The sequence below is a fragment of the Sorghum bicolor genome, chromosome 2, assembly GCF_000003195.3.
Source record: "Sorghum bicolor cultivar BTx623 chromosome 2, Sorghum_bicolor_NCBIv3, whole genome shotgun sequence".
Classification (NCBI taxonomy): domain Eukaryota; kingdom Viridiplantae; phylum Streptophyta; class Magnoliopsida; order Poales; family Poaceae; genus Sorghum; species Sorghum bicolor.
In genome coordinates, this window is record NC_012871.2 from 11,529,985 (window position 1) to 11,557,785 (window position 27,801).

The 27,801-nt window shown below is 42.6% G+C and overlaps 1 protein-coding gene and 1 long non-coding RNA gene across 3 annotated transcripts; one reads left to right on the forward strand and one right to left on the reverse strand.

The window, feature by feature from the left end:
• On the reverse strand, positions 230–717 carry LOC110432230. The gene is made up of 2 exons (XR_002449642.1): positions 507–717; positions 230–403 (listed from the first exon to the last, which is right to left on the reverse strand). It is a non-coding gene; the product is annotated as an uncharacterized LOC110432230 (long non-coding RNA).
• Positions 19,247–23,891, forward strand: LOC8054475 (F-box/LRR-repeat protein At3g26922). 2 transcript variants are annotated; one of them, XM_021452890.1, is made up of 3 exons: positions 19,247–20,350; positions 23,213–23,350; positions 23,457–23,891. In XM_021452890.1, exons 1-3 carry the CDS (start codon positions 19,484–19,486, stop codon positions 23,463–23,465), a joined length of 1,014 nt encoding a protein of 337 aa, XP_021308565.1. In that variant the 5' UTR covers positions 19,247–19,483; the 3' UTR covers positions 23,466–23,891. The 2 variants fall into 2 exon arrangements, with proteins under 2 accessions (XP_021308565.1, XP_002459680.2); XM_002459635.2 differs by having other exon boundaries at positions 19,251–20,350; positions 23,446–23,891.

Below are 27,801 nucleotides of genomic sequence, written 5' to 3' on the forward strand. Positions count from 1 at the left end.
TCCCGGGCCGTTGAGCCAGGACTAAAGGTGGAACTTTTAGTCCCGATCCCTTAGTCCCGGCTCGCCACCCGGGACTACAAGTGGTTTTCGACCGGGACAATAGGCCGGTCCTGTACCTGTACCAGTGTAGTAGTCCGTCTGATCTCTTGGGATCGGAGCCTGAGAGCTCCTTCACAAAATCAAATCCAACACGCACATAAAATAACCTAGTACCGAATTTCACATCGAGTCCAAAACAAAATCACATATATGCTTCCTCTATTCTCTGAAACAAAATCGATACAAATTTATAGAGCTCGCGGTGGAAGGGCCCTGCTGGTGCGAAGCGCCTTGGCGACCATAGGCTACTATGGCCCCACTTCATCGGATCTGAGAAAGAAATCAAAGAGCGATTTCGCCACATCTAAGGAAGAAACGAAGGAACGTGCATCAAAATCATGAGAAAAGAAAGTGGTTAGGGAAAAGAAGAACAACAAAAAAAAAACCACCGTAGACACCACATTCACCTCTAGCTGATGTAGCGAGGCCGGCCGGCCTGGAAATAAGAGATTTTCGAAAGGGGCACTGGGCTCGGTGTCTCAGCAGCCGCCGCTGCCGGAGGCAAACTCGATGAACAGTCGACCCATGGCCTGAAAGGCTCCAGATCTTAATCTCGTTAAAGTTCTTCCTTTGGCTCCTCTCGCCAACGTACAAGTGAGGCTCCCTTAGTGAGATGAATGTGAGAGCCAAAGAGAGAAAAAGGGAGGCCAACGTGTGGCTCAGAAGTCAGGAGTGCTCACCGGCTCAATATATTATTGAATGAATGAATGCCTGTTTGAGGGGCTCGGCTCCAGTGGACAGATGCGAGTTTTGTAGGGTGCCGGCGGACTCCACGAGGATAGGTTATTCACAGCTGTATAGGACACGTAGGTTTTGTGTATGCTAGGAGTGTTGCTCTTTTTATCAACAAAAGCTTCGTTGCTCATATATACTCTCTCTAATCTGAAAAAAAATCAATTTTAACATAGTGCTATATATGGTTTAGTATTTCAAGTTCAATCGACTATAAATAAAAATATCAATATTTATGATATCAAATAGATATCATTAAATTCACTACAAAATATATTTTAATAATAAATTATTTTAGAGCCGTAAATACGAATAGTATTTACTACAGAATTTGGTCAAACGTGAATTACCTTTGGCAGCAGGTAAGTATTCTTTTCTGGATAGAGAGAATATTTATTAATTACAATCGGATTATAGACATCTACTCCCTCCGTTTTGAAAAGAGTGTCCTTTTTTACTTTTACACATCTTGTTTGACCATCTGTTTTATTTAATTTTTTTGTCTAAATATCATTTATTTTGTTATGACTTATTTTATCATTAAGTATACTTTAATAATTGTTTATTTACTTTATAAGATAAATTTTGAATAAGACGAACGGTTAAATACGATGTCTGAACGTCAAAAACATCACTTTTTTAGGACGGAGGTAGCATGTAAGAAGCTAGGGAAAGTAGGCTAAATACACTCTTAATCACACAATCATATTATTAGAAACATTTTCTTATATTTTAGATGTCTTTACAAAATAAATAATATATCTCAATGTTTTTTAGAAACAAAAGGAATAGTATAAAATATGTTTTTCCCGTTGCAACGCACGGGCACATTTGCTAGTAAAACAAAGAAATGAGGCCTACTAGCCAAGAATAATAGGACTAAAATAAGATGTACGATGTGATATAATATATTACATTGCAATAAAATGCTACCTATGCTGCATAACCTTTACTTGAATAACATCATTCTTTTGATGTTTTTTGAAATGAAATCTCCAATGATATGCTCACCAGCGTCCGGAGAAAAATCCAAGTCATCACTATTAATTATTGACCATCTCAGTATTTGTGTTGTCAGGAAGAGCTTCCTCAACTGCAATGTTGTGTTGTCAAGTTTGGTCAAGTTTGCTTAAGTTTGACTAAATTTATAAAAAAATATTATTACCGTTTATATCTCCAAATAGATTTATTATAGAAATATATTCTATGATAAATCTAATAAAACCAATTTTGTATTACCAATGTTAATACCTTTTGAAATAATTTTTGTTGAAATACAAACTATTTGACTTCTCGAAAAGCGAGAATTGCATTCTTTTCTAGATGGAGGGAGTAATAAACCTATCCATGACTCCTTACTGAGATAGGGTTAAATCCTCTATTCTTTGTTTTTTCTTGAGCTTTTGTCAACTTGATTCAAATTTTCTGGACCGATTTGTAGAAGACATGACTTGAATCTTTGAATACTATTCCTCTAGAGACGAAAAGATCGAAAGAACGAAATTAGAGATCGACCCCTACTCGCCGTCCTCCAGGCCACATGCTCACGAGACGACCATGAAAAAGTATGGAAACATAGAGATTGGTCGGCCATACATTAAGTGAGTGTAAGAAGAATTAAAAAAAAGAGAAGGTGAGACATGAACAAAGGCCTTGTTTAATTCCCAAAAAAATTTGCAATTTTTTCCAAATCCTCCGTCTCATCAAATCTTGTGACAAATGTATAAAGCATTAAATATAGAAAAAAATAACTTATTATACAGTTTGCCTGTAATTTATGTGACGAATGTTTTAACTCTAATTAGTCTATGATTGGACAATGTTTATCAAATACAAATAAAAGTGCTATAATGATCCATTTTATAAAAGAAAATTGGAACTAAACAAGGCCAAAATAGTTGCTGGATAGGATGGGATGGGATGGTGGTGCGATCGTTCCATCACTAATTGACTCCGAACCAAACAGCACTGAAAGTGGGATCATCCCCTCCCATCCCATTCAGCAAACACTACCTTAGGTTTCGGTTCTCATGGCTTTTTAGACCATGTTTAGGCCTTCCCACTCAAAATTTTTTCGTCCATCCCATCGAATCTTTGGACACATACATGGAACATTAAATGTACATAAAAAAATAAACTAATTACACAGTTTGATTGAAAAACGTGTGACGAATCTTTTAAGCCTAGTTACTCCATGATTAGCCTTAAGTGCTACAGTAACTTACATGTGCTAATGATAGATTAATTATGCTTAATGGATTTGTCTTGTAGTTTCCTGATGAGCTATGTAATTTGTTTTTTTATTAGTTTCTAAAAACCCCTCCCGACATCCTTTCCGACACATCCGGTGTGGCACCTAAAATTTTTTTATCTCTAATCTAAACAGGCCCTTAGATTGGAGATGAAAAATTTTTAGATGTCACATCGGATATGTCAGAAGGATGTCGGGAGAGATTTTAGAAACTAATAAAAAAACAAATTATATAGTTTGTTAGGAAACTGCAAGACAAATCTATTAAGCATAATTAATCTGTCATTAGCAAATGTGGGTTACTGTAGTACTTAAGGCCAATAATGGACTAACTAGGTTTAAAAGATTCGTCTCGCGATTTTCAACTAAACTGTGTAATTAGTTTCTTTTTTTTATCTACATTTAATATTTTATACATATGTAAAGATTCGATGGGGCGAAAGCTAGGCGGCCATGATGCTACAGTGCCTAACTTCGGCAGCGCTAGTGTCCTCGGCCTAGCTAGCTTGTTCCTAGTAAAATAACTTATTTCAGCGCCAGTGTCCTCGGATCCCCATTCCCCAGTCGGCGCGACCAAACACTCTAGCCACCAAACCCTAGCCACCAACCAACCATGCTTCCCCCTGGCGAATCTCAGCAGCCGCCGCCGCCGCCGCCACCGCCGGCGGAGCGTGCGGTCGACCTGCTGCGCGACCTCCCGACGGAACTCCTCGACAAGATCCTCGCCGGCCTGCCCGCGCGCGACGTGGTCCGCACGTCCGTGCTGTCGCCGCCATGGGAGCGCCGCTGGGAGTCCGTGGCAGGCCTCGACATCCAGCTCCACGGCGTCAGCGACGATACCGGCGCCCGGGGCTCCGTTGCGAATAACTTCATCAACAGGTTCCTGGCCGGCGTCCCCGTCCACGACGACAATAGCGGCGCCTGGTGGGGCTCCGCTGCCCGCTTCCTCGAGAACTGCGCGGGCCCCGTCGGCCGCGTCAGCATCCGCGGCGTGCCGCTGAGCGTCTACCTCCGCGCCGACGACTGGGTGCGCGCCGTCGCCGGGAAGAGCCCGCGCTCGCTGTCCCTGGCGCTCCCGCTGCCCACGCCGCTGCCGTCGCTCTTCGACTGCAACCCCGCCAGGCTATCAGAGCTGGAGCTGCGCTGCTGTTCGATCGCTGCGCCGCCGGCCGGCTTCGCGGGTTTCCAGAGGCTAAGCAAGCTCGATCTGGACGACGTGGTGTTCACGGGTGGGAACGCGTGGGCGCAGCTGGAGGCCATGATCTCGGCGGCTGCGCCGACGCTCGTGGAGCTCCGCCTGCAGAACATTGCCTTCTTCCCCAACGCCGACTTCGGGTTCGTCGTCCCAGGCGGGTGGGTGATCCAGGCGCCCAGGCTCCGGCGGCTGGTGCTGTGCCTGAGGATCCGTCGCGCTGGCCTCTGGGAGCTTGGGCCGCTGCCCAACCTGGAGTTAGCGAGAATCTTCCTCAACGACTCGGCAGAGAATAGAGACTATGTCAAGATGTTCACGGCCATTTCCAACGTCAGGGATCTTCACATCGGCAACTTTCGCATCCGCAGACAGGTTCTTTTTGAGAGTGCATCTCTTTTGCATACACACAGGCTTAAGTGAAATTCGAGGAGACATGAACATATAGTTGCACAAAATGACATGGACAATAATCAAGCCATAAACATATATATAGTCATATAAACGCTGTTTAAATCGCATCAAAAGTTTCCCTCACATGCTAGTCATATATAAACGTTGTTTAAAAAGCACTAAAATTTCCCTCCTCACATGCATGCTAGCCCATTTCATGCCCACCCAAACTTTCATGTTTATCGTCTAATCGGCCATTTCGACATCTGTTTTGATGTTTACGCCCACCGTTTCAATGACTTTTTTTTACTAGTTTGACCATTTAGACATGTCTAGCGTTTAAATATTTTTTCTCATGGTCATGTTGTGTGACAAAAAAATCCCAGCATATATTTTAAAAATAAATTAATAAAATGCATTGGGAGACGCTTGTCACTCTGATGGCCGGCGCCAACACGTGGTACTCGAGGCGTGTATGTTCTATAGCGGCTCGGTAAGTCCACCTCGAGAACCAGCGAGGAAGAAGTACGTCATCCCTCGAAGGAGCCCGGTGGTGCAGGTGATGGGCGACGCTGGAACGTCAGGTGGCGCGGAGCGTGTTCGGGAGAGCTCGCTCATGTGGCCGATGCTTACTAGATCAAACTACTCGGAGTGGGCGATGCTTTTGCAATGCAACTTTGAGACGCTAGAGATATAGGACACCATCGATCCAGGTGGTGACAACGTGAAGAGTCATCCGTGACTGTGTCAAGAAAGGAAGGAGGAGGCTCATCGTGCTCAGACAGATGTTGAGCCCTCGCTCCTGCTCACCATGGTGAACGCCATGTGCGTGTGCACGCGGACGGAACGTCAAGCTGGACCAAGAAGGCACAAGCCAAGTTGTGCATCTCAATAAGAAGAGGGTGTTTCTAGCTGATTGTGATGATGCTCAGGACGTTTGGGTGCTGGACATAGGAGCCAACTATCACATGACGGGGAGAAGGGATGCTCTCGCGTCATTGGACAAGTCCGTTGGCAGCACAGTGCATTTTGGTGATGGATCGCTTGTTGAGATCGAGGGCATCGGGTCTGTAATGCTCCAAACCAGGAATCGAGGTCACAAGGTGCTTATTAAAGTCTATTATATACCAAAGTTGAAAAGCAATATCATTAGTATTGGCCAACTTGAGGAGGGAGGCTGTAAGATTGTGATTGAAGATGGGTTCTGTGAAGTGTTTGATGGCGAGCGCTTTCTGCTGGCTCGGGCTCCCTGCGTCAAGAACCGTCTGTATCTGTTGACTATACAGTTTGTTGCTCCAGTTTGTCTGATGGCTAAAGGAGATGATGTTGCTTGGGTATGGCATGGTCGCTACGGCCACTTAAACTTTCGAGCGCTCCGAGAGCTCGGGAAGAAGAAGATGGTGGACGGCCTACCGGCGATAGACAAGGTAGAAGAATTCTGTGATGCCTGTGCTCTTGGGAAACAACAGCGAAGCACGTTTTCTCGTGTTGCAAATTACAGAGCTGACTTGCGTGGTCAGATCAGATCAATAACCCCAGGTGGAAAAAGTTACTTTCTATTGATTGTGGACGACTATAGTCGGTTCATGTGGGTAGAGCTCCTAGAAACAAAAGATGAAGCTTTCAGGTGTTTTAAACGGGTGAAGACGCTTGCTGAGACTGAGCGCAGCTGCAAATTGCGTGCGTTCCATAGTGGCCGAGGTGGAGAGTTCAATTCCATCGAGTTCAGGGAGTACTGTGATGAGCAAGGTATGAAGCACTTCACCACTAAACCATATACTCCACAACAAAATGGTGTTGTTGAACGTAGGAACCGCACTGCGGTGGAGATGGCGAGGTGTTTACTGAAAAGCAAAGGTGTTCCAGAAGAGTTTTGGGGAGAAGCAGTGTCAACCACAGTTTACCTGTTGAACCGAGCCCCAACAAAGAGTCTACAGGGAAGGACCCCATATGAAGCATGGCACAATAGGAAGCCCAATGCACAACATCTTCGTACATTTGGATGTGTGGTGCATGTCAAGAAGCTTGGACCTGGAGATACTAAACTGTTTGACAGATCGATACCGATGGTGTTGATGATAGGCTATGAAGCAGAGACTAAAGGCTATCGTGTGTATGATCTGGTGGCTAAGAGACTTCACATATCATGGGATGTGATCTTTGAGGAGAATCGGGGTTGGAACTGAAATCAGGATCAGTCCAGCCCGGTTTCGTCAGTTATTGATGTGGAGTATTACTCTATTGTCGGAAACTCGTCAGACAATAGTGATTCAAAGAATTCAGGAGGGGCATCAGAACCTGTCTTCTCTAAACCACAGTCGCCCAACCAAGGTCTGGGTGGTGGATCCCATCATTCTACTCCACAACATACTCCACAAACTCCTATTGCACAAGAGATTGAGTTTGCGACACCACTTACTGGAGAATGGGCTAGTTCAGAAGGAGTCCCCATGAGATTTAGAACAGTTGAGAACTTGTTGGACACTACTGAAGAGATTAGCAATTTCGAGTATAGTGGTGTGTGTTTCCTTGCTGCAGAAGAAGCGAGGAATGTTGAGGAATCATTATATTAGCAGAAAGGTGTTGGAGAGACGCTATGTTTGCAGAGATGGATTCCATCCAGGGAAACAAGACTTGGGAGCTGTTAGATTTACCCCATGGACATCGAGCTATTGGTATGAAGTGGGTCTTCAAGGTGAAGAAGGATCCAGCAGGCAATATTGTGAAGCACAAAGCTCGGTTGGTTGCAAAAGGGTATGCACAGCGTGAGGGGGTGGATTTCGATGAGGTTTTTGCGCTAGTAGCAAGAATTGAGACAGTGAGGCTGTTGATAGCTTTGGCTTCTAGGGTTGGATGGTGCCTCACATGGATGCCAAGTCGGCATTTTTGAATGGTGAACTGTTGGAGGAGGTTTATGTGCAACAACCTCCTAGATTTGTTGTCAAGGACAGCAGTGATACAGTACTCAGGCTGAAGAAAGCTTTGTATGGGGTGCGTCAGGCTCCGAGGGCATGGAATGCCAAGTTGGATAGTGAACTGTTGAAGCTTGGTTTCATCAAGAACCCACTAGAGCATGCTGTTTATAAAAGATCAGATCAGAATGGCTATTTGCTGGTGGGTGTGTATGTTGATGATTTGATCATCACGGGTTCCAGTGAAACAAGTATTATAGTGTTAAGGAGATGATGGGGCGGTTCAGTATGAGTGACTTGGGACTGCTGAGTTATTACTTGGGTGTACAGGTCAATCAGAACACTGGTGTGACTACAGTGTGCCAAAGCACATATGCTTTGAAGATCCTAGAGTGTACAACAGAACACAGCATGCAGATATCTTGACGAAGGCACTTGGACATGTCAGGTTTCAGGAGCTTCGGCAGCAGCTGGGCGTTGTGCAGGTGCGGCAGGATTAGGGGGTGAAATGTTGAGCTTAATCCTGAGCACGAGCAGCGTCATCATGTATCTTAGTATAGTTGCATTGGCATGTTTGGTTAGATAAACATTAGATGTGTCCGTTGTGTGTACGCCAGAGTCGTGCTGCATTCACGGTGCGGCGTGTAGACTCTTCGCCACACGCATCTGATAAAATATTCCCGCGCTTGAGGTGGGCACGACGCAGCATGCGCGGGCGTGGCGGGGAAGGATCGGGAGATCATTGTAAACACCGAGTCTATAAATAGAAAGGCATCAACCCTAGGCAGAGCCGCGATCTGTGGCCGAAAACACATCTACTTCTCGTGTTCATCCGTTCTTGCAACGTAGTAGAGTGAGTAATAGATCACCGGACTTCGTAGATCAACGTCGTGCTTCACTACTACAGAAACGAACTTCCGTGACATTGCTATTGTTCACTCTGTAGCGGGCGTTTTTTTTGCCCGATGCGGTAATTCCATTTTTCGCAGCGGGCACAGGCGCCCGCCACGGTGAGGCCACAATTAACCGTGACCTTTCATTCGTGGCGGACGCCAATGTCTGCTGAGGTAAACGTAAAGTGTAGTAGTGCTTGTCACTCCGACAGCCGGCGCCAACACAAATCATTGCTGTTCAACACCGATTGTCTAAACCAAGAAGGCAAAGTATAATAACATATAACTTATGATGCAAACAAACAATAGTCTAAAATATAACAACATATGTGTGGCGGTTATCTTTGGATTTGTGTTGTGAGATTCACCAGCAGGGCACATAGTAATAACTAGTTTAGATAGTATAGATGAGACTAATCCCCAATCTCTGCTAGAAACATCATCAAACATGTTGGGGAACAGGAAAGTTTCTATGTGGTCACCATGAGACGCAGTCATAATTTGTTCCAACAACGCATTTACTAAAATGCATGTTGTGCTAATTATATACATTCAGTCTTCTGTTAATTCTCCAAATTTTCTTCTCAAAGGTGTCCCCAGCATTCATGTGTAGTTTATTAGTACATCCATATGAACATTGATGAGAGTCGTGAGAGGTTCTTTTCACATAATTTATTACTACTTACTGTTAATTATCTGGCTATGATTCAATTATTTTAAGAAAAATAGGCTAAAATTTTCATAATGAAAGTCTATGCAAATGTAAAATCAACAAATTGACTCTTTGTTGTGTCCTCTGTCATCTTCTAGAGCTGGCATAATAGAATGTAAAACAGAACAAATCTCTTATCTTTAATGTAGAAAAAAATTACATAATGTTTAACTCATGTTTTCAGAGTCCCTAGCTGTTCATTATCCTTTGGAGCCTACTTATAACAGTTGTGCATGTACATATTCTGGCATCTATCATCCCTGATATATGTGTACACAGAATTACAAAAAACAGAACCTGCATAATTCTGATGTTCATATGTCACATGTTCTTGTTCAAAAGATTGAATATATCATTATTAGGTCACTATAACATGACATTGAAATGATGTTACATAACAAAAGGCTATTATGATTTTCAGGCAGCCGCAATGAACATATTCCATGATCTTTTGGGGAGTTTCAAAAATCTAAGGATTTTAAGAGTGGATGGAAACTTTAATGAATCTCTAACAGATCAGCTACTCACCCTTTCTCCATCCTTTGAAACTATTGAAATTAAGGTAAATTTATAGATGATATCTTATTGTCGCCACTATTTGATATTTTATGTTAATTCAATCGCTAGCTTGAAGACATTCTAAATATACTTACATGGTTTTCTAGAGATGGTACTGATCAAAGTCCAGAAAATAGAGGAATACACATTCCCAGTGTGGCATCAGGAGCTATGAAGAATTTGAAATAATGTTGCATTTCCAAAAAATATATAGGAAGTCTTCTTCAGAGGCATCAAGAGCTGAAAGAATTTTAAAGAATGTTGCAAGTATAGCGCATGTCAGCTTTAAGCATGTGGAGCTTCTTTTACTTCTATGTTGTTATCAATTGGAAATTATAAATGTCATGTTGTACTTCTGTCTATGATACTAGTACTTTGAGATAAGTTATGGGATTTATATAACTAATAAGTTTCTTTTATGTTGAAAACATAGTTGCTTGGTTGGCTGGTTGCCAATGTTTTGGGACATCAACAATTCAGTTAATGGCTTTAATTTCTAGTGCTTCATGTTGTGCTGGAACATCTTTTTTTGTATGCCTTTATATATGTGGTATGTATTGAGTAAAGGCTTTGTTCCTCCAGTTTACTAAAAATTAAATTATACAATATTGATAGATTTTGTGATAATGGATAAAAATAATAGTTTTTGTAAGTCCAAGAAAAAGAGTATTAGTAGGCAAATAATTTGGTGACTTCTTTGGTAAATTGGAGGCCATGAAAATGTTTAACATTGTAACATATGGCTAATAAATATTACACATTGTAAAAGAGATGCCTGCTGGCTTGCTTAGGTATGGCTTCTTATTTTATAGGGCCATCCTTTTCGTTGTTGTCTCTGATGACAGTACTACCTAAAACAGGGCAGCTATTCTTTTCATTGGAAATCCAAACTGCGTATTTTAATGTCACCTCAGCCCTTCCAATACTTTCTTTCTCTCTTGCACAACCTCATCTGAATCTTGTCTTTTTTCTATTTCTTTTCCTGACTTCCTCAATCTACACAACACCACAGCAGGCAAAGGAATGGTCGATACGGCCTATGCCAGCCTTGCTCGCAACAAAGGGCTTGACCAGTGAGCTGTCCTAAGCTCACAAAACCCATGGGGCTGGTCAAAGCTTGGTCAGAGATAGCCCAAAAAGCTATGCAGGGTCAGGTAGGGAGGAGGAGGAGATAAGGGTAGGTTTCTACATGCTTTGGTTTTGGGTCTTGTTGTGACGAGTATATCCCCATATAGGATGGAAAATATATTAAGGGACGTCTTGGGCTGGTGAGTGTTCCTTTCGCAGTGGCTGAGCCTTTGCCCGTCAGAGCATAATTATAAAGACAAATATTTCTTGGTAAGTGTATCCATTGATCTCTCTCTTTGGGGTTCACTGGGGTTTGAGTGCCCCTTTTATATGGTAGGGTTACACACATGTACATGTACACAATTGCCCTTGCCTGGTGGGGAATATCCTCTCTAATGTTCTCCTTTTTAAAGAGTACAACATTTCAAACTTTTACATGTTCATCAATTGCCTCTCTAGATGGGCCAATGTCCAGCCACAATACTAGCCTGTGGGGCTGTCTAGCCTGTTCTAGGGGTCTTCGATGCGGAGGTGGCCTCCTGCGTCCCCTCAGCGGCCCACTTGGATTGATTGCCGAAGTTTCCTTGTAGGCTCATCGTCTGCCGACATTGACTACTTGGCCTACCAGACCTTTGGATTGGAGGCCGACATTGACTAACTTATGCATGCATTATGAGTGGCAGAATGGAGTGAAGCATATTCAACGATGAGAGGAAGGATGCACAATTTTCCTGGTGCACCTTCATTCTGATGCTGCACTCGCATGGGCAAGAGATACATGGTCCAGATCTCATACGCTCAGCATAACTAGTGGAGTAACAATTGGTATCAAAATTAGTTTTACATCAGGGTGCAGAGGGTCAGTTTCAAGGACGAGAATAACACTGACTGTTTTAGGTACCCGCTTGCTTCGAAGATGAAGAACCTCATTGCTTATAGTCACGTGGTCACTGAGAAGAGCCCTGACCGTAGGGTTTGCGAGAAGGAGTCTGCTTCAGCAGCGGCCATGATTTAGTTGAAGAGTTCGTTGTTGTTGGTGTCTGGCCCCTTGGTTCATATAATTGGAAAGAGTTTACATTTACAAATGTGAGCCCCCCCCCCTCTCTGCGGTCCTGATGGACATATATGGTACCATCAAGGCCTTGTTCAGTTCCCAAAAATTTTTAGATTTCGACACCATAGCACTTTCGTTTTTTATTTGATAAACATTGTCCAATCATGAAGTAACTAGGCTTAAAAGATTCATCTCGCGATTTACAGATGAACTGTGCAATTAGTTTTTGTTTTTATGTATATTTAATGCACCATGCATATATCACAAGATTTGATGTGATGGAGAATCTTGAAATCTTTGGAAACTAAACAAGGCCTGAGCCCCCCCCCCCCCCCCCCCCCTCTGCGGTCCTGATTGACATATATGGTACCATCAAGCTAAGTGAGTCAAAGTACGATCCACCCAGATACTTTGCCCTTATTAACAAAAGGAATATGCTGTCAGGATTGCTGCGGTCGGGTGAACACATCACCTGAACCAGGTTTTTGAAGAAATCAGAGTGGTTCCCGAGAAGGTCTGCAATGATTATATGAAAATTCTTGTTTGGGGATGATGCTACGTCAGGTTTTTGAGGAGCCGTTCTAGGACCAAGGCTTTGTCCCTGCATCCTACTCCGTATGAAGAGAACAGGATACACGGTAGGATGGAAGCAAATTAAAGAAGCCAAATCAAATTGGTCCTCCGATCCTAGTCTATCTTGTTCCAATTTGATTCTTATCTACTAGAACATCAAGCACCCCACGATTTAAAGAACAAAGGCATCTTTGCTCGATTGACATGGCTCCAAAACTACATATGGTAAAACTATGATATTAGTCACCTACATTAATGTATAGTAGTTGCCAACATCACCATAGTGTCAGTGTTTGTATTTATTAACTTGTCACTTGTTTAGATAGCCACCTAATGTATGTCATCTCTTAGCATTAAACTAAGTTGTCATCCATAGTGGTGATGGAAGAAATGCTTGTCGATACTACCTAGTACCACTACTAGAATGATACTAGTAGTTCTTTGATATTTTATATAACTAGAGAGAGACTATATATATATATATATATATATATATATATATATATATATATATATATATTTAGTTTTTACTCCCGGTAGTAGTTACTCCATTGTATAGTTCAGGACGATTTTGACAAGCTCTTGATGCATGAGGTCCTCTGCAAGATGAGCTAATATTCTATGATCGTAATTTGGAGTGTGCCTATAAATCCAAAGTTTGCGGCTCTTCATGCTGCAGCCGATCAACCATTCAAATCATTGTTGTGATGAAGCACAATGTTATTTACTAGTTTGTAAGTTAAATTAAAGTATGCTACAAATACTTTGTGAATCAAATTTGTATTAGTTGCCTAGTTTACTAGTATATATGAAGTTATTTAGAATCAATTATTGCAATAGGCTCTGAAATGTGGTGGAAAACAGGTGACTTGAAATATGGTGGGCAATTTCAAAAATTAAAATCTGATTTTCAGGGGTGGTACACAATGAACAGGATGACACATGTAAATCTATTTTTAGGGGCCATTCAATAAGCCAACAGCCCTTCTGAGGGTATAAGCTCCTATCTACATGTACTTTCCTTGAGTGAGCATAATATAGATTTTTTGTTCTATTCCAAATTCCAAGATAACTCATTAAAATTATTAATAAGAATATTTTTTATATCTTAGGTAGGGATATTTAGATTGCCGACTTCTATGTACTTTATTACTTCTGTTCCAGGGCCTATCCTCATTGTTTATCCTTATAAAATATCATATAAAATTGAAGGTAGAAGAAAGGGATATAATGAAATTCTTGATTTGATCTTCCACACTTTTTATAAAAATGGAGAGTGGTCTTATTCAAATTCAAAGCGCTTCGTAATTTTTAACCAGTACGTGCTTCAATATTGGAGTAAGCGCTATGGCCCTGCTTGGTGAAGTGAAGCAGTTTTTTGGGGCTTAGCTCCACGAACAGCTCTTCTGGGTACCTCATTGTGGGCAAAACATCTCCATGTGGTAGACAAAAGAGATGAAAAGAACCTAATACCCTTCTTTTCTATTTATTTCTCCTCACCTATTTTCTTCCTCTACCTTTGGCTTCACGCATCCGCATCGACAGACTGCACAGTGCCACAACGGCCTATGTTGTTCTGCCCTGCCCCCCAAGCGCCTTCCAAGGGGCCCCGTTGTCCTCCATGTCACTCTCCCTAACCCTCGGTGTCCCCTCCTCGACCTTTGTGGACACCCCCACCGCCCCCTCTCCCTAGCCTTCATGAATCATGAGCTAGTGTCACGTCCCGTGACCTCATGCCAGCGGTCCCCTACCTCGACGGTGATGTGCCCTGATCAACCCTCGCAACCATCGTTGGCCCTCCCAGGTGGAAGCTCCCGCCAAGCGAGCCAACTCAGCCTCTCCCGGTGGTCCGCCTGCCTTGCCGGCCACGCTCCCTAGTCGCCCATACGCGTGGGTGGCCATGCCTAGCCGGCCAACCTGCCTCGTCCACTGTAAGCCCGGTGGTCTGCGTGCTCTGGTGGCCACACTGTAACGCCCCAGAGTCCAAATAACTCATATCCACTCTACACGCTGAGCGAACCACAACTACCACCATCACAATTATGCTTTTGTCATCGCTTCTCGTAAAAGGATTAACCCAAGGATGGTGGGATGAGCTCTATACGCCTTATATGTCGGTCTAACCCACCCTTAATAACCAAGATGAGACTAAATCCTTTACAATTATCTCATAATATGCACATGAGCCACCACAGGCCAAATTGGAAAATGGGCCGAATGTGACAAACGAGGGGCCGAGTGTGACACACACGAGCTTTTCTCCCTGTGTGCGCTTCTGTCTTAGTAGGGGTAGGATGGGCTCGATGCTTGCCGGCGTCCATGTGGACGAGATGAAGATAGAAGAAGCTACTATGTTTGTCTCCATCCCTCCGCCAACCTATGTGTAGCATGTTTTTATGGGCTTCACTATGTTGGAGCCATTTTATTTTACCCCATTAAACCCGTGGAGAAGCCCTGTTGAACGGGACCTTAAAAACAGCTTCAAGGATGGTTGCAGTGTAGCAACCGCCACCAAAAATAAGTTTACATACAACCGGCCTTGAAAATAGATTTTGTAGGGAAGTTTTTCTATTGCAACTGACGTTGATATCTCAATGGAGCCGTCCCTATAAATGCTTTTGCCGGGGCAGTTAGAAGCCCCACACTACAAACGCCCATCTTTACAATCGATAGCATAGTTGTCGTTTATTGCACCATCCATATTTTGACCGACTCTAAAAATTTTTTGTGTACTAGTGTTGATCTGGAACCTGTGGAATCAAGGTGTGCTCCTGTAACCTTTTGTGAGGGTCCATTCACTACTGGAAACTGGGAGTTTGCCTAGTACCAAATGTCGAACACTCGGCAAAGAAAAACACTGGGCAAAGAATGCGCTTGGCAAATTCCGGCACTCGGCAAAGGTAATCTATGCCGAGCATCAGGCACTCGGCAAAGCCAGACCCTCGGCAAAGATGGTTGTAGGTGACGGACGTCAGTCTTTGCCGAGTGTTCCCTGTCTAACACTCGGCAAAGAATTTTAATTTTTTTAATATTTTCTTTGCCGAGTGACTTAGCCTTGGCACTTGACAAAGATTTTTATTTTTTTAAAATATATTCTTTGCCGAGTGCCCTGGCTCTGGCACTCAGCAAAGAAATTTTATTTTTTTTAATATATTCTTTGCTGAGTGCCCTATAAAAAGCACTTGGTAAAGAATTTTTATTTTTCTTTTAAAACTTCATTTGCCGAGTGCCTCAGCCCCTGCACTCGGAATTTTTATTTTTGTTTTAATGCTTTCTTTGCCGAGTGTCTCTGCCCCGGCACTTGACAAAAGATTTTTATTTTTCTTTTATCCTTTCTTTAATGAGTGCCTCAGCCCGGCACTTGGCAAAGATTTTTATAGTTTTTTAATATATTCTTTGCTGAGTGCCCTGGCTTGGGCACTCGGCAAAGAAATTTTTTTTTAATATATTCTTTGTCGAGTGCCCTGGCTCTAGCACTCGGCAAAGATTTTAGTTTTTCACTTTTTTCACTCAATTTTTTTGACCTTACCATAGTACCTGCAACTATATATTTAAATTTGGAATAATTTTTTACTTTTTATAATATTTTTATTGTACTAATTTCATTGCATTCAATTATTTAAAAAAATGCAAATTTGAATTGCACATGCATCGAATAATGAATGTAGAGATTTTTAAAAATTATATTAAATTTAGTGAGTGTCGTGTGAGGCCGTATCCAGAAATTGGATGGAAATTTCTAACATATTGTTCACCAGACATGAATGAAAACTTGCTGACAAAATGTTTTTAAAATCTATAAAATTCAAACGAATTAAGAAAATTACAAAACTCTAGGAAACATCGTTATATCATATGTGTAAGTTATACTAAAAATTTGAGAAGGTTTGGTACACGTTGTCATGTATGATGCTTAGAAACCACAACATCATACACACATCTCACATGTGATCACATATGAGATGTTCAGGTTTCTAAACATCATACGACCTAACGTGTGTGAATCATTCTCAATTTTTTACCACATCCTACACATGTGATCTCACGATGTCTCGACAAGTTTCATAATTTTTAGACTATGTTTGCATTTAATATAATTAAAAAGCTATTCGCCCGTAAGTTTGGTGTAATGTTTCGTGCCCAAGATGTTCAAAATTGCTTAAGTGTTCTTGGATAGGGTTTCAAAGTACTCTAAGTAACACGAATGTCATTTTTTGAATCATTGAATTCTACTAATCGAGGCACCTGCAGTTCAACTTATATTTTTTGAAAAATACAAATAAATGGAAAAAATAAATAAATATAGTATAAGTTTCAAAAAAAAGTGCCAAATTTTAACATATACTATAAAAAACTATGTAAAGCCAGCAGAAAAAGTTTGGATGCAAAAAACAAAAAATTGTTGAGTGTCACATTGGGCACTCGACAAAGTTTGTTGTTTGCCGAGTGCCCCATTTATGGCACTCGGCAAAGAGGTGCGTCCGTTTTTAAAGCCAATAGAAAAGGTTTTTTAAAAAATATATTTTTTTATTTCAAAAAGTAAAATAAAATTCTTTGCCGAGTGCTCTGATATGGCACTCGGTAAAGAGCTGCACTAGTTCAATGGAAAACTTAACAAAATATTTAAAAAAATAACAAAATCTCATTTTCCAAGTGCCCTGATCTGGCACTCGGCAAAGAGGGGATATGAATAACACTCAGACGCTAGACACTCAGACGCCGTGCACCTGCCTCTGCTTGCCGCGCCCCCGCCCCTGCCCCCGCGACCCGCTCCTCGCGCCCGACGGCCCAGTGCCCACGCCCAGTGCCCCATGCCCCGCGCGTCGGCGACCTGCGGCCCGTGCCCCGCGCACCTACGGCCCGCGGCGCGCGCCACGTCCCTGCTGGCCGCTCCCGCCCCCGGCAGTGCCATGGCCTCGGCCGCAGAGGCCTGGCCCCACACCAACCCCAGCCTCCCACGTTAGCCACCGCTGCCCCACGCCCACCCCGCTAGGGCGGCCATCACTGTCCCTTTCCCGCAGTCGGACGATGTCCATGAGGTATGGCCAACGAACGTGATTCTAGTGGTTGTAGGAGTTGTAGTAGTAGTTCCCGGCCATCGTGCCGTTGTGGGAATACTATCTGTGGTTGCTGATCATCATGCCATTGTGCGAGGAGCTAGAGGCCGAGCTGTAGAAGATGCTTTCCCAGATAGAAGTCGTGCGGGCACAACAGGAGGCCGAGCGGGAGTCTCAGGAGAAGAGGTTTGCGGACATGCTTCGGTTCATGCAGGCTCTAGGAGCCCATATATACAGGTGTAGCTGTGCCACCTAGGCTAATGACTCCACCTCTACCTCCCCCTCATGCAAATGCTACTCTTGTGAGTAAATCTCACACATGCAAATAATTCGTAGATTAGCTATTAAAATAATCTTGTCTCATATGTAATCTTTTTTCTTTGTGCAGCCTCCGTTAACATGTTCAAATATTCCACTTCATGGCACTCCTCCGTCAGGAGCATAGGGGCAATGGCCTCCTCACTTAGTCGCATTTATATTTTCATGTCTTGTTCACTTAGTGTTACACTTGGATTTTAGATAAACTTGTTGTGATGCACTTGTGTTATTTGAACAATTGTGATGGATTTGTTGTTTGTAATGGATCAAATTATTGGGAAATATGTGATGATGGATGTGATATTTGTGATATATGGTGACGAATGTGATATATATGTGACATCTCATGTTTATATTGATAGAATGTAAAAAATATAAAAAAAAATATTTTTAGGTCAATTTGCCGAGTGACTCGGCCGTGGCACTCGGCAAAGCTAGGTAAAAATGATAGGATTTTTCTAGCTTTGCCGAGTGCTAGCTAGAGGCCAGGCTCGACAAAGATTGATTTTTTTAAAAAAAATCTTTGCCGAGTGTCCTGCTGGAGGCACTCGGCAAAAACTTTTTTAAAAAAAATCCTTTGCCGAGTGCCCTCCTAGAGGCACTCGGCAAAGAGTTTTCAAAAAAAATATTTTCTTTGCCGAATGCCCTGCATGCGGCACTCGGCAAAGTTTTTTCCAAATAAAAAAAATATTTCTTTGCCGAGTGCCCTGCTGACGGCACTCAGTAAAGATTTTTCAAAAAAAAATTATTTTCTTTACCGAGTGCCGCAGGCACTCGGCAAAGATTTTTTCAAAAAAAAGACTTTGTTGTGTTAATGGCGGAACCGCCATGACGGTGCCTTTTCTCTACCGAGTTCTGCGGCGGCACTCGGTTGAGTCTTTGCCGATTTTTTTTTACCGAGTGGCCTTTGCCGAGTGCTGCACTCGGCAAAGCCTTTGCCAAGTGCAATTAGGCCCTGGTGTCCACTAGTAATTATAGGATCTGATGTTGTAACATGAGAAATCCGTACAAAATTTGGGATTAGGCCTTGTTTAGTTCACCCAAAAAACCAAAAACTTTTCAAGATTCTCCGTCGTATGGAATCTTGCGGCATATGCATGGAGCATTAAATATAAATGAAAATAAAAAAATCACGAGACGAATCTTTTAAGTATAGTTACTTTATAATTAGACAATGTTTGTCTTATCAAAAATAAAAACTTTTCGAATGCAAACAAGGGCCTTACAAAGGAAAAAGGTAGAGTTCCGAGACACGCATACTCGTGCATATACGTACACGCATACTCATACTCCCAAGAGCGTGACTGCAGTGCCACACCTGCTGCCAGCAGGACCACCTGTGGCGGTGGCGAGCGTGAAAGGGCACCTGCAGACCACAATATAATGCCTGATGTCGATCGTGCTTGGCAGATTATTGCTGCTGCCAAATCCACGCCATATTAGGCTCTGTCCATGTTGTTATGCAGCGTGTCTCTTTTTAATCCACGCCGGCCAGATTAGTGATTGCCTGTCAATTTCCCTGGCAAATTGAATTATTACAGCTCGGTAAAACTGGACGCATTCACTCCACGGAGCTGGATGGAGGTTCATATATATATACAAATGAAATGAAATAATCCGGCCGGATTCCCCATTTCGGCGTGAAATCAAATCAGTGGATCCAGCCACCAAACCATGCTTCCCCCTGGCGAATCTCAGCCGCCGCAGCCGACGGAGCGAGCGGTGGTGGACCTGCTGGGCGACCTCCCGACGCACGTCCTCGACAAGATCCTCGCCGGCCTGCCCGCCGGCGACGTGGTCCGCACGTCGGTGCTGTCGACGCCGTGGCGCTGCCGCTGGGAGTCCGTGCCAGGCCTCGACATCGAGCTCCACGACGTCCGCGACGAAGCCGGCGCCTGGGTCTCCGCCGCCAGCATCCTCGAGCGCTGCGGGTTCCCCGTCGGCCGCGTCAGCATCCGCGGCGTCCCGCTGAGCGTCTACCACCGCGCCGACGACTGGGTGCGCGCCGTCGCCGGGAAGAGCCCGCGCTCCCTGTCCCTCGCGCTCCCGCTTGCCACGCCGCTGCCGTCGCTCTTCCGCTGCGACCCCGCCGCGCTGGCCGAGCTGGAGCTCCGCTGCTGCGTGATCCCGGCGCCGCCGCGCGCTGCCGCCGATGGCTTCGTGGGGTTCCAGAGGCTAACCAAGCTCGATCTGGACGACGTGGTGTTCACCGGTAGGAGTGGGTGGGCGCAGCTGGAGGCCATGGTCTCGGCGGCCGCCCCGACGCTCGTGGAGCTCCGCCTGCAAAACATTGCTTTCGCCCTCGCCGGCGACGGGTTCGTCCCCGGCCGGTGGGTCATCCAGGCACCCAATCTCCGGCGGCTGGTGCTGTGCCTGAGGATGGCTGGCGCTGGTCTCTGGGAGCTTGGGCCGCTGCCGAACCTGGAGTTTGCCAGAATCTTCCTCAACGACTCCGCGGAGAGCAGAGACTACGTCCAGATGTTCACAGCCATTGCTAACGTCAGGGAGCTTCACATCGGCAACTTCGACATGGCCACACAGGTTCTCGTCTTTGAGAGCGCATCTCTTTTTGCATCTGCTGAGCCGCTTTCGCCATTAGTGTGTGTGATGTGCATGCTTAACCATTGAAAGCTAACAATGAAATGCGAGCTTTGTTGTTCAATTCTAAGCCATATATATATCCGTATGGGTCAAATGGTTGCTATCATGATTGCCCCTATATATACCAGTGCTTAATCATTGCAGTTGTAGATATTTTGCAATTAGGAGCAGTGTTATATTATCGTACACGCTGAATGCTAAAAGGTCAGCCGTCGTCCATTTACTGTTTATAGACGGTTTAAATGACCGAGTAGATGTTTAAATGGTTTGCATATAAAATTATAATTTTTACATCATCAATTCTTAAATAAAATTCAAGGCATGAACGTAATTGCACAATTTGGCATAGACAATAAACAACTATACATACAGTTGTACACCTATATAAAAAGTTCATCTAGCAGCCAAACTTTTACGGTTTATCTCCTAAACAATCGTTTAAATGCCATTTTTGACATTTACACCCATATAACCACCGTTTAAACAATTTATTGTCCAGTTTGACCATTTAAATAAGTCTATTATTTAATTCAGTGACTACTAAACTATATGCGAACCTACTAAACGAGTGTAGCCCGTTGAGATGCATTTTAGGCAAACAATACTTAGAAGGTCTCAAGTGACAGCATACAAGAACCAAGCAGTCTCAGCCTCTCAGGGAGCAGATCTAGTAGTGATGAGCTTTGAAGGTAGAACCAAACAGAACCTATATATCCATATACCTGCAAGTTCAAACCTAGTATATGATGTTAAGATTCAATTCTACCATGTCAAAGAACAACTGTACAGAAACAAGTCAAGTGCAGCCTCACTGTAGTGGCTGGTACCTAACATATTTTCCCAAACCTAGTATCATCTACCCTAACACACACGATCATGTGATAAAAAAAATAACATATATTTATAACCATAAGTTCATAATTTAAATTCTTTAGAATAAGTTTCAAATCGATCTATATGCTGTAATGTCATAAAACTTGAGAAGAAAAGATATATTCACAATTCAGTTACTGGAAGTTGTTTGTAGGTGTTTCATTTGCCAGGTCCAAAATTATTGTTGTTCAACACCAATTGCTAAACCAAGAAGGCAAAGTGCACTGACACATAACTTATGATATGCTTGCAAACAAACAATAGTCTGAAATAATAACATAAGTGTGTGGGTTAACTTGGCAAAATCTATACTACATGAGATTATTCAAATTCAAAACCATATTTTAATCACCAGCATGCAGGCATATCGATGGTTGATATTTTAATTTTCTTTTCCTTGGATTTGTGTATGCATCTGCAATAAGTAGTCCTTAACTTATAGCCAAGAAAAACAATTTATTTGTCTAAAAGATTGTGGGAACTAAAGCCATGTTTAGCCCGGCATGCCTCTCTGGTTACAGTGTGTTTGTCGGCCTATCCTTACATATCGATCATGAAAAAACAAAGAGCATAGTAATGAATGGTTTAGATAGTATAGATTTCTATGTGGTCATGATGAGATAGATCATAACTTGTTCCAATAACACATTTGCTTTGATGTAGTGCTAATAAATAATATAGTTTCAGTCTTTTGTTAATTCTCCAAATTTGTTTCTCATGTAGTTTCCAACATTCATGCGTAGTTTATTAGTGTTTTCTTATGAACAAAAAGTATCGTGAGAGATTTCCACATAATATATTACCACTTAATGTTAATTATCTAGCTCTAATTCTATTGTTTGAAGAAAAATAGGTTAATTAATAATGATGTCCATGCAAATGTAAAATGAACAAACTGAGTGTTAGTTGGGTGATCTGTCGCCATCTCCTAGTGCTAGAATAAGTAAATGTAGAAATAAATAAATATCTTTGCTTTAGTGCATAATTCATCTTATTTGAGTGTACCTAGTTGGTATAGAATAAGAAAATGTACAAAAAAAGGAAGTACGTATCTTTAATGTGTAACTCATGTTTTTGAGTGTCTAGTTGTTCTTTTTGTGGTTTGTCACGCACAATAATGTTGGACGGCTGATCGCTTGGCATGCCGTGGGCTACCTTGTTTGGTGTATTGTCCTCTTTGTGACCAAGAAGAGGAGAATATCGACCATCTCCTTGTCCATTGTGTACATCCACAAGATAATTTTGGTTTAATCTAATCAGACAGGTCTATAGAGCTTGTCCCTCTGCCTACAGAGTTATCCTTTTATGTTTGGTTGGAGAAATCCAGCACCGGCACAACTGCTGAGTTGATGGGGCAAAGAATTAATTCGCTTACTATACACGGAGCTTGGACTATACGGAGCAGCTCCAAACTTAGCTGGTGATTTGATCGCAGCTGTGAGAAGTGCAGCTTGTGGTCTATGGGTGGGGCTCAAGGGCTTTCATTCTTGACTGCCCCTCCCAAGTAGTTAGAGTGCCTAGCTTTGTAGTGGTCTGCTTGTGTAGTTTTGTCACATGCGCGAATGTAATCCTAGAAACTGGTGGGGTATGATTGCGTGCATGTGTATGTGTGGTGTTGTTTGCACTCTTTCCCTTTACTTTCTTCTTAATATAATAAGGCACATTTGTCCTATGTTTTCGAGAAAAAAGAGAGTGCCTCTTAGTTCATTATCCTTTGGACCCTCCTTTCAACAGTTGTGCATGTACATATTCGGGTATATCTATCATCCTTCATGTCTACATAGAATTACAAGAAACAGGTGGTCCTGCATAATTCTGTTGTTCATATATCACATGTTGTTGTTCAAAAGATGGAATATCATTATTAGGTGACTATAATGTGACATAGAGATGTGATATTACATAACAAAAATATATTATGATTTTCAGGCAGCAGCAATCAACATATTCCAAGATCTTTTGTGGAGATTTGAAAATCTAAGGATTTTGAGACTAGATGCAAACTTTCTTGTTCCACCACATCATCTATTCAGTCTTTCTCGATTCCTTCAAACTGTTGAAATTAAGGTAATTTATTTTATGATATTTTATTGTTGACACTATATGATATTTTATGTTAATACCTTTGAATAAATTCTAAATATACATACATGATTTTCTAGAGATGGTACAGATCAAGTAGTCCAGAAAGTAGTGGAATACACATTCTCAGTGGATATGTTTGATGGAAGGGAAGGCCTTTTCAGAGGCATCATCAGGATCTGAAAAATTTGAAAGAATTGAAAGCAGCACAGGTGTGCTTTAAGCATACGGAGCTTCTGTGCACTTCTACTTATCAATTGGAGAATTATAAATATGCCATTTCGTATTTATGTCCATAGACTAATACTTTGAGAAAAGTTATGGGATTTTTGTAGCTAATAGGAGTTTCTTTTATGTGGAAACCGTAGTTTGCTTGGTTGGCTAGTTGCCAGCATTCTGGGACATCAATAATTCAGTTAATGGCTTCAAAACTCTAGTGTTTCATGTTATGCTGGATAAATTGTTTTTGAAACATTTGGTTGTATTCCTTTAGATATGTGTTATATATCAAGTAAGGGCTTTGTTCCTCTGGTTTATTAAAAAGATAAATTATAGAACAAAGCCCTATGAGCAAAATAATATGGTGACTTCTTTGATAAATTGGAGGCATTTAGAATGTCTAATATTGTAACTTGTGGCTAATAAATATTCATACTTGCGTGTTTAGGTAGCCCCAATCTTTTAGAGGCCTACTTTCTGTTGTTCTCTAGCTATACTAATACCGAAACTAGGGCTCCTATTCTTTTCATTGGTCCCCCAACTATTTCTAAATCACATCAGCCCTTCCAATACTTTCTTTCTCTCTTAAAATGGAAACCTATCTTCTTTCTATTTTTCCCCCACTTCCTCCTTCAAGTACGCACAACACTAGTAGACTAAGGGAGTGGCTACTTCGGCCAATGCCAGCCAAGCTAGCAGCAAGGTCCCAACCATTGAACTGTGCCACAAGCTCACACACTCCCTACGCTCATGTCTGCTTGGTCAGAGATAGCCCAAGGCGGGATCGGGCTGGAGGAGGGCGAGTTCAGATAGAAGGTGATGGGGTTGGTGGGTACATATGGAAACGCCATGTGGTAGAAAATGGGGTTAGGTGGGGAGAAGCCACGGTCGGGGGGATGCAGTTGCGTTGGGCATGTTGTCAGGCAGAGAGGAGACACTAGGCTCAACGAGCTACTCTCAACACCCTAGGATTTAACAAGCGTAGTGTGAACAAGAGCGACTCAACATAGTGATCAAGAACAACTAAGCTATGTGACTGGAAAGTAACCTAGCTTGGCAAAACACCCTAGGATGACAAGGCCTAATATTTCTACAACACTAGAAAATGAATCACACAGATGTAAACAAAATTGTAGAATGACCAAACCACAAAGATGGTTGCACTAGATATATCCATGTGGCCCGATGACTTGCTGGCCATGTATACATTGAGGCGAGTCCAAGGATCGGATGACCATCCTCTACAAGCTCAATGAACCCTCAAGGTCGACTCTAATGTGGTCACTTGTTTATGAGGCAGCTCAATCACAAGGTAGTCGAGCAAGCCTGGTATCCACTGTAGTTGCCCAGCACAAAAGTCTATCACATGACTACTACACAGATTCATCAACACAGTCAGCTCCAAAACCCTGTGACTAGTTCAGGGCCTCGGCGGTCAAAGCACTGGCGGAGCCAAGGCCCGGCCACCCTGGGCAGGTGGCCGGGCTCCTCCTGCTGCTGACTCATTACATGCTACTGCCCGCCGGAGCATGAGCATGAGCATGTAAAGAGATCCTAGTGCAAGAGCACGAGCATGAGCATGAGCTAGCTGCTGGCTGCTGACACATTAACGAACGAGCATGGGTATGTGAAGCGATCTAGCTAGGATAATGTGATTTTATTTTAGCACGATCAAGTAGCCAAGCATAATATGATTTTATTTTATCATGAGCATGAGCGTGTGAAGGGATCCTAACCAGAATATGACTGTGCACAATCAATGGCTGCTACCACGCTAATTGGTCTTTAGTTGTTCTTGGCCCCTACTAATTCATTCGGATGCATGAGCCAACGAGCCAATGTTGCCGTCTACCGCCCTTATTTCAAATTTTAAGATATTGGCCCATACTAATCTGTTCAAATGCATGTTGCCATCTACTCCCTCTGTTTTAAATTATGAAATGTTTTAGATTTTTAATACATTGCTTTTACTATATATTTATACCTTGTGTGTATCTAAGCGCATAACAAATATTATTTATAAAAACTAAAACGTCTTGTGATTTGAAATGGAGGTATAGCATCTTGGATGGTGGTTACTTTGTCATGCAAAGATATAGTAGAAAGTTTGTTATAGGTGTTTTTTTTTATCTTGTATCAGTTACTGGTTATATCTCGCCTAGGCTCCATAAAATTCCTGGCTCCGCCACTGGGTCAAAGTGGGTGGTGATAACCTTAATAATCACCACCAGTTCAAGTTACCAACCGTTGGTGATTAGCATTTCTAAAGTTCCTACAATCAGGAAAAAATAGTAAAATTTTGAATTTTAAACTGTAAGAACTTGAAAAAGAATTTTAAGACCGCAAATAATTTTAAATGAAAAGGTCGTCAACTACAAATTTGTGTATCTCATATATTCACAGCTTTGGTTTTGTTCACTTTTTCATATGAGACCATCTCGATATTTCAAAAAAATTGAATTTCAAAATATGTGAACATCAAACAAATTTTTGGGACCCTAAATGATTTCAGATAAAAAAACATATAAAGTTCATATTTATCTGACTTGATTTGAAAATTTTAGTAGTTTCATTGTGTTGCACCAATGGTTTTTTTCACCAGTTCGTAATAATTGCCATTGGTGACAAAATTCTCCGCTAGTGGGTAACACTAACTATCTGATGATGATGGACTATCACCGTCAGTTCATATTACCAACCAATGGTGAAAATCATCCTATTTTCACTAAAGTTCATAGCACAAACCGGTGGTGAAAAGTATCGCTAACGATTTAGGGGAAACCAACAGTGAAAATGAATTCTATAGTAGTGAATCATCTCCGGTGCCCCCTCAAAATCTCCAAACTCCTATACCTAAATAGGAGATCCCCACTACATGTTTTCTCTAGCTTGTGTTGAAGCCACATCACCCTTATTATGAATGTTGGTCATGCAAAGGCAAACCAAAACATCCCCTCCATCTGGTCCGCGTTTTACATAAATATTCCACTATTAGAGCATCTCTAATGCATGATCCGCGGTTTACATATCTCGGTGCATACAAATTGAATAACCATTTCAATAAAAATGAACAACTGTTACTGCTATCCTTTAGTCTTCCACTCTCCCTCTAGCTATTTTGCTTATAGTAGCACCAACTAATTGCCGTCGATTTATATCTGATACATGCTTGCAAGTGGAGCGGCAGCGAAAACCTAGGAAGCGCCACCTACTCTTGCAACAACCTCTATAGCACGGCATATAGTTCGAGACCAAAAATGAACCGTAAAGTGAGACTGTGCGCACATCACTGTTGTTCCAGCGGGGACTGTGCGAGTGGAGGATGAAATCACAGGAGTGGAAGCACCTACACGGTGACATGTTCGAAATGGCACAGTTCATCCGTGTCTACGACGAAAATGGCTGCATGGAGCGCTACTTCGATTCCTCCATCGCTGTCCCGGTCTGCACCGCCATCACCGTCGCCTCCATGGACAACCACGCGGTCTCCACAAACATCACCGTTTCTGTTCCAATCCCCATGTACTTCCACGGCGGCAGCTTCTGCCACCACACTCACACTGCCTTCATTGTCTTCCATGTGCCTACCTCCCTCGCTGTGCAGACAAGCACCATCGTCATCTCCGACTACTGCCTCGTGCTCGATCACCTGATGCTGGTCACTTGCTAGAACCTGTTGCACAATGACGGCGAGACTGGCCACAGCAGTGCTATCTGGTACCACCACGGCAAGTAACCACGTCGCATCGCCACCCAATTGGAGGGCTTGGCATCAGCAGCTGTGTGTGGCAAGAGTCATGGTCCCGTTGGCTGACTGTGGCAGATGATGAGCCGGCTGTGGTGGATAGCACAAGCTCCCTGGGGGACAGGGATTCAGTGACTTACCTAAGGCATGTCACAATGTAACTTACCTTCAGCATCTAGCCATTAAAATCAGATCCAATGGTTCAAATTAGGTCCAGCCTTTCAGCAATTCAGAAATTGCTAATTCAGTACTTACAAATTAGCTAATCCAGCAGCTAATTAAGTGCATCAGCTTATCAATTAAGTGGAACTCAATCTAGTGCTTACAAAGCTTCCATCAACTACTTTTCAATAGCAATGCTTAAGAATTCAGAGAAGTCTACTTGAGTGGCATTGTGATATTCTTCATAAAATACTATACTTAGACCGCAAAATACTATACTTAGCCCACAAAATACTATAGCTAGCCTGTC

Bases quoted from the DNA above. Each gene is read 5' to 3' on its own strand.
- LOC8054475 (XM_002459635.2), top strand. From the start codon at position 19,484: ATGCTTCCCCCTGGCGAATCTCAGCCGCCGCAGCCGACGGAGCGAGCG. The intron at 20,351-23,212 runs GTTCTCGTCTTT...TATGATTTTCAG, and splicing joins ACTTCGACATGGCCACACAG to GCAGCAGCAATCAACATATT. The intron at 23,351-23,445 runs GTAATTTATTTT...ATGATTTTCTAG, and splicing joins TTCAAACTGTTGAAATTAAG to AGATGGTACAGATCAAGTAG.